Source organism: Nicotiana tabacum, chromosome 23 (genome assembly GCF_000715075.1).
Source record: "Nicotiana tabacum cultivar K326 chromosome 23, ASM71507v2, whole genome shotgun sequence".
Taxonomy (NCBI): domain Eukaryota; kingdom Viridiplantae; phylum Streptophyta; class Magnoliopsida; order Solanales; family Solanaceae; genus Nicotiana; species Nicotiana tabacum.
The window spans coordinates 107,105,880-107,112,933 of NC_134102.1; the positions used below are offsets into that span (position 1 = coordinate 107,105,880).

The 7,054-nt window shown below is 40.5% G+C and overlaps 1 protein-coding gene across 1 annotated transcript in view; it reads right to left on the minus strand.

Moving 5' to 3' along the window:
- Positions 1-5,383, minus strand: part of LOC107761023 (putative polygalacturonase At3g15720) — a 65,697-nt gene extending 60,314 nt beyond the window's left edge. The window contains exon 1 of the mRNA XM_075245799.1: positions 5,315-5,383. Within this exon, the coding sequence (XP_075101900.1) occupies positions 5,315-5,383 (69 nt within the window). The remainder of the gene's footprint in view (positions 1-5,314) is intronic.
- Between the last annotated feature and the right edge of the window lie 1,671 nt (positions 5,384-7,054).

Here is a 7,054-nt window from a genome sequence, read left to right on the forward strand (position 1 = left end):
ACATACATTAGCAAGTAGGCTTAAGAAGGAAGAATCAAGGCAACAAATATGCAAGTTAGGATACTAGAAGGTATAGAGCCTCAAGAAGAGTTTCAAAGCATATAATGACATATTGGTTCGTACAAATTCTCAGAGACATAGATATGCAGAGCAGGAATTTAAACGAGAAGAAACAAAAAATAAAATTGCAAGAGTCGTAGCTACTTTACCAGTTACAGACGAACAAGTAAATAAGGGGAGTAATTTCAGCAACACTTCAATATCAATAGCAAAACGAGCAGTAGAACCCAAGAATCTCAGTGCGTCAGAGTTCCCAAGGGTTTCAAACGAACCCCGGGCAATGCTCACACTGAGAAAGGTTCGAGAATTGAATTCCGGTGGCCTTGGCTTTCAGCCGGCCAAAAGATTGAGCCTCAAAATAGTATAGGACAAGAAAGAATAAGAGAACAGTAATAGTTTTCTTTTGGGATTTTTCTCCATCTCCTAGGGGAGTTGGGGGATGGGTTTATATAGTAATGGAAATTGAACAAGCAAACAAGAAAATATAATCAATCAAACATAAATAAGGAAAGAAAAACATGTAGAATCGATTTAGAACCAAATTAGGAGAAAAATTAGGCGAACCCTAGTTCTGCCCAGAATCTCAGATTGGCCGAAGATTCTTAGTAAATCAGACCCATATAATCTTGCCATGAGTGTATATAGACGAAAAATCATCTGAATCCTGAGGAGTGAGTCTGATTTCTCTTGATTCGAAAGATTGGCGCTTGCCAAAAATGAGGAAAGTACTATGTAATACCATAATCTTGTAAAGAACAACGAGATAATCCATAAAAGGTAAGTGAATCATGGTAGGAATCCATGAATTAATCGGATTCGGAGAAAGTTGGTGAAGGCGGCTAGGGTTTTTGAAGGAGGGAGGAGGAGAGACGAGGGAAACGGGGGCGGCGGTCTGTAGGAGAATGGAGATTAGGGTTTGGGGTTGGGTTATTAAAAATGGTAGGGTAGTTGTGGGCCGTTGATCTTGAGAGATCAACGGCCAAGATTAAAACTCGAGCGGGGCGGGTTGGTTCAATGGGTCGCGACCGGGCTGGATCAAAAGGGTCGTTTGGTTTGGGCTAAAGAGATTTGGCCAGGGATTTGGGTCTGTTTGGTCCAAAAATTAGCCCTTCATTGGGCTATAAAAATTAAATATACGAAATTTATGAATCAATAGTTTATAAAAGTGATTAATAAAAAATAAAAATAGTATTTATGCAGTAAAATGTTGGAAAATTATAGCTTAACATTATAAAAATATAAAATGTTATTCTAACATAAATAAAATAATAAATATAATTATGTATAGAATGTAGGCTATTCTTGCAAAAATTGTGTAAATAGTTAAAAATGCAAATGTAATCATATGCAATGAAGTAAAAATGTTGTAAAACATATATGTGGGTGTAAATGATAAATTTGGATGATTAAGTCATCACAAAATAATTTAAGGGGTAATTAATGCATATTCAAGTAATTAAAATGCATGAAAATCAATTTTAAAGTTTTAAAAATTATACAAATTATAGAAAATACTTGTATAACCCTTGTAAATTAAGTAATGATGCAAAATTATATTTTGAAAGTATATATACTATTGAAAAGAATATGAGAAAAAAATTATGTATCAACAGCTGCCTCTCTTTAGCCGAGAATGATGAAAAAGTTATCGGGTAAAGAAAATGATGACCAATTTTGTGTGAAGTGAGTGAGGAATGATGTATTTTTAAAAAATGGGGTCGAACCCTGGTTCTTGAGTTACCTACATATCCCTAGTGTTACGGGAATCAGGTCGTGTGTAGTTCTGGATCCAACGCCGAACGAAACCGATGGAGTTATTATAAGATTGGTCGTGTGTTTCAAAAGATCTTTTGGATGTGATAGTGTCGTGAATACCGGATAATTTCTGGTGGCGCTATGAATGCAAATTTGAACGTTACGGGTGTATGAGGCAAATATTTGAACAGTTATAGAACAAAAGGAAATCAATTATTGATCATCGGTTACGTTTGATGTAGTCAAAGGATGTGAATGTTGTGAATGGAAACCAGAGCGAAATTGGCTCCTGTTTGTAGAACGGTTACCTCCTGAGTTACCCGCAAAACCCAAAACACGATGCACGTGAATATATGGGGTTACTGCATAAACTTAAACATGATGCAGATTCCCTTCTGACCATGAGAGTTGTCTTTCGGACGATGATGATGATGTCCTTAGACCATGACGTCCTGGACCATGAAGCATATGATAAGGGATTCGCAGGCCATGGAATGGTGTCCTCGGGCCATGAGGATGGTGCCTCCGGACTATGACGCCTTTGAATAATGATATGCAATTTTGAGAGATCCTCAGGCCATGGCATGATGTCTTCGGGCTATGAGGATGATGTCCTCAGACTATGACGCATTCGGATAATGTGTCAATGTTTCAGCCCATGAGATGCAAAGATGCGGCGATATCGATCATTTGATAGAGGAAACAGATAATGCTTAGTCATATGCGATAATAAGATGAGACAAGGTTTAGTTTTGTATGAGATGAGGGCCGTGCTTAGCTCGATGCAAAGAGCGGAGACAATGTTTAGTCTCATGGAAGGAAAGGCAATTCCTAGCCTTATGGGACAATGGAGGCAATGCTTAGCCTCGTGCTAGGAATGGAGACAATGCTTAGTCTCATGCAAGGAAAGGCAGTGCTTAGCCTTATGCAATAATGGAGGAAATGCTTAGCCTCGTGCAAGGAATGGAGATAGTGCTTAGTCTCGTGCAAGGAAAGGCAATGCTTAGCCTTATGCAATGTGAAGAAATGCTTAGTCTCATGCAACAAAAGGCAACGATTAGCCTTATGCAATAATGGAGGCAATGCTTAGCCTCATGCGAGAAATGGAGACAGTGTTTAGTCTCATGCAAAGAAAGGCAGTGCTTAGCCTTATGTAATGTAGAGGCAGTGCTTAGCGTCATGCAATGAAAGGCAATGCTTAGCCTTATGCAATGAGTAGAGACAATGTTTAGTCTCATACAAAAGAAGGCAGTGCTTAGCCTTATGTAATGATGAGGGCAATGCTTAGCCCTATGCAAGAAAAACAATGACCGAATGCGAGAGAATAAAGCATTTCTTAGCTTGATGTGTTTGCGTTTGGTGACCTTTGTCGGTGTGAAGATAGTGATCTTGCTGTGTGTATGTATTTGCGGACGTTCCTGTTATGTTCATTGTGTCTGCATCCAAAGAAAAATTGTGAGTTTTGCGGGGGAAAGGTTGGTTCGTGCTCTTGATTCCTTGCTTCGCCTTTGCTTTCGTCTGAAGTCCTTGCTTGAGTCACCCCGAGTAACGTCTGGCTGCTATAAAAACAAAATTTTTGAAAAATATGCGTTTGATAAATTATTTATAAAAATGTAGTTGTTTGAAATATGTGATAATGCACGAGAGCAAATAATTTATTGAATTGATGACTGTGACACGCTTTTGAGACATTGCAACCTCTTTGACTCGGAATTTTGAGGATCCTCCTCAAAATTCTGCCCCAGTTTAAGTGCATACTTCCTGCGATACATTCCTTGGCAATTCCAAACATGATGAGGTCGGGCAAACTCGATATCCTGCCCCAGTTTCTAACCATAGGGGGAATGAAGATTTTAATATGATGTGACCAAACCCACAGGGAGGGCTGCCTACGTATCCCCTCTTAAATGGGAATCAGGTCAAGCGTAGTTCAGTTACATCAAAGAGAAAATGCGTACATAATCTTAAACATAGTATCTCTTGACTGCGTCTGAATTGATAGGTTTTGGCCAAATCTTTCCATCCATTTCTGCAAGTATAAGTGCCCCTCCTGTTAATACTCGGTGAACTATGTAAGGGCCTTACCAGTTAGGGTGAGAATTTCCCCTTTGCTTCATCCTGATGTGGGAAGATCTGTTTCAACACCAATTGCCCAGTGTGAATTTCCTTGACCTGACTTTTTTATTGAAAGCCCTTGCATTCTGTTCTGGTAGAGTTGACCGTGACATACTGCGTTCATTCTTTTTCCATCAATGAGAGCTAGTTGTTCATACCGGCTCCGTACCCATTCTGCGTCGCTAAGTTCGGCTTCCTGCATGATTCTTAAGGAAGGGATTTCTACTTCGGCGGGAATGACGACTTCAGTACCATAAACCAGTATATAGGGGGTTGCCCCAGTGGATGTACGAACTATGATGCGATACTCGAGCAAAGCAAACGGTAGCTTCGCATGCCATTATTTGTAATTGTCTACCATTTTCCTCAATATCATTTTGATGTTCTTGTTGGTGTCTTCTACGGCTCCATTCATCTGTGGCTTGTATGCTGTAGAGTTCCGATGCTTGATCTTGAATGTTTCACACATAGCTTTCATCATGTTACTGTTGAGATTGGCAGCATTGTCAGTAATGATTGACTTAGGTAATCCAAATCGACAAACGATGCGGTACCGAACAAAATCTGCTACGACCTTCTTAGTTACAGCCTTATAGGATGCAACTTCAACCCATTTTGTGAAGTAGTCTATAGCCACCAGAATGAACCTATGTCCGTTTGAAGCAGCATGTTCAATTGGTCCGATAACATCCATACCCCAAGAAGAGAAGGGCCAGAGCAAACTTGTTGCATTGAGTTCGTTGGGCCCCACTCGTATCATATCAGCATGTATATGGCATTGGTGACACTTTTGAACATATTTGATGCAGTCTGTTTCCATAGTCATCCAGAAATATCCTGCTATTAATATCTTTTTGTCCAGAACAAAACCATTCATGTGGGGTCCGCAAGTTCCGTCATGTATTTCCTCGAGCAATCTTGACGCCTCCTTCACATCGACGTATCGCAACAATCCCAAATCAGGAGTCCTTCTATACAAAATTCCTCCACTTCGAAAGAAATAGTTAGCCAATCTTCGAAGCGTGTGCTTCTAAGTGTGTGTAGCGTGCTCTGAATATTCTCCCTTTTCTAAGTATTTTATGATGTCGTGGAACCACAGATTTCCGTCAATTTCTTCTTCAACGTGCGCACAATAAGCTGGCTGCTTATGAAATCCTATTGGGATATGATCGATGAAATTATTGTCTAGGTGTTTTATCATGGAAGATAAAGTGGCTAATGCATTTGCAAACTCATTCTGAATCCTTGGAACATGCTTGAACTCTATCTTTGCGAATCTCTTGATCAGCTCTTGTACACAGTGCAAGTATGGCAATATTTTGGTGTTCTTCATAGACCATTCTCCTAGAATCTGGTGCACCAATAGATCGGAATCTCTGATTACCAGCAACTCCTGAACGTTTATATCAATGACCAACCTGAGTCGCAGGATGCAGGCCTCATATTCCGCCATATTGTTGGTGCACGGAAACCTGAGTTTGCCGATACTGGATAGTGTTGACCGGTTTCTGATACTAAGACAACTCTGATACCCTCTCCTTTGAAGTTTGCTGCTCTGTCGAAGAACATCCTCCAACCATCGTATGCCTCGGTAATATCTTCTCCTACAAATGATACCTCCTCGTCGAGAAAATACGTTTTCAATGGTTTGTATTCTCCTTCCACGGGATTTTCTGCCAAGTGATCCACCAATGCTTGCCCTTTGACTGCCTTCTGAGTTACATAGACGATGTCGAACTCACTCAGTAATATCTTCCACTTTGCTAACTTACCCGTAGGCATGGGTTTCTGAAAGATGTATTTTAGCGGATCCATCGTTGATATGAGATATGTAGTGTACGCACAGAAATAATGTCTCAACTTCTGGGCTGTCCATGTCAGAGTACAGTAGGTGCGTTCCAATAAAGAATACCGAACTTCGTAAGGCGTGAACTTCTTTCTCAGGTAATATATCGCCTTCTCCTTCCTCCCAGTTTCATCATGTTGTCCTAGAACACAACCAAAGGCCCCATCCAACACAGACAGATAAAGCAGCAAGGGTTTCCCTGGTTCTGGCTGGACCAACACGGGGTTGGATAAATACTTTTTGATTTTGTCGAAGGCATTCTGGCATTCTTCAGTCCATCTTGTTGCAGCATCTTTCCTCAGCATTATGAAGATTGGCGCACATATCACTGTTGATTGTGCTATAAAATGGCTGATATAATTGAGGTGCCATAGAAAACTCATCACATCTTTTTTGTTCTTTGGCGGTGGCAAGTCCTGGATAGCTTTGATTTTTGACGGGTCTAACTCGATACCTCGGTGACTCACGATGAAGCCTAACAACTTTCCAGCAGGGACTCCATAGGCACATTTTGCAGGGTTCAACTTCAAGTTGTATTTTCCAAGCAGATAAAAAAATTTCTTAAGGTCTTCTATGTGATCCAAACTCCTTTTAGATTTGATGATAACATCATCCACGTACACCTCTATTTCCTTGTGTATCATGTCGTGGAAGATAGTCATCATGGCCCTCATGTAGGTGGCCCCAGCATTCTTCAAACCGAATGACATCATTTTATAGCAATATATTCCCCATGGTGTGATAAAGATGGTCTTTTTGGCATCCTCATCATCCATCCAAATCTAGTGGTATCTTGTGAAGCAATCCACAAAGGATTGGAGTTCATGCTTGGCGTAGTTGTCAATCAGTATGTGTATGTTAGGCAGCGGGAAATCATCCTTAGGACTTGCTTTGTTCAGATCTCGGTAATCGACACATAATCTAACCTTCCCATCCTTCTTTGGAACTAGCACAATGTTGGCTAACCATGTTGGGTATTCGACCACTCGGAGAACCTTGGCTTTGATTTTCTTGGTGACCTCCTCTTTTATCTCCAAACTCATATCTGACTTGAACTTTCTGAGCTTCTGCTTTACCGGTGGACACATGGGATTGATGGGTAGCTTATGAGCTACTATGGATGTGCTCAAATAAGTCATATCATCATAGCACTATGCAAAGATATCCTCATACTCCTTTAGGAACCTGATATACCCTTCTTTCTCTGACTGTGATAGATGAATGCTTATACGAGTTTCCTTGACTGTTTCAGAATCCCCTAAGTTAACGGCCTCAGTT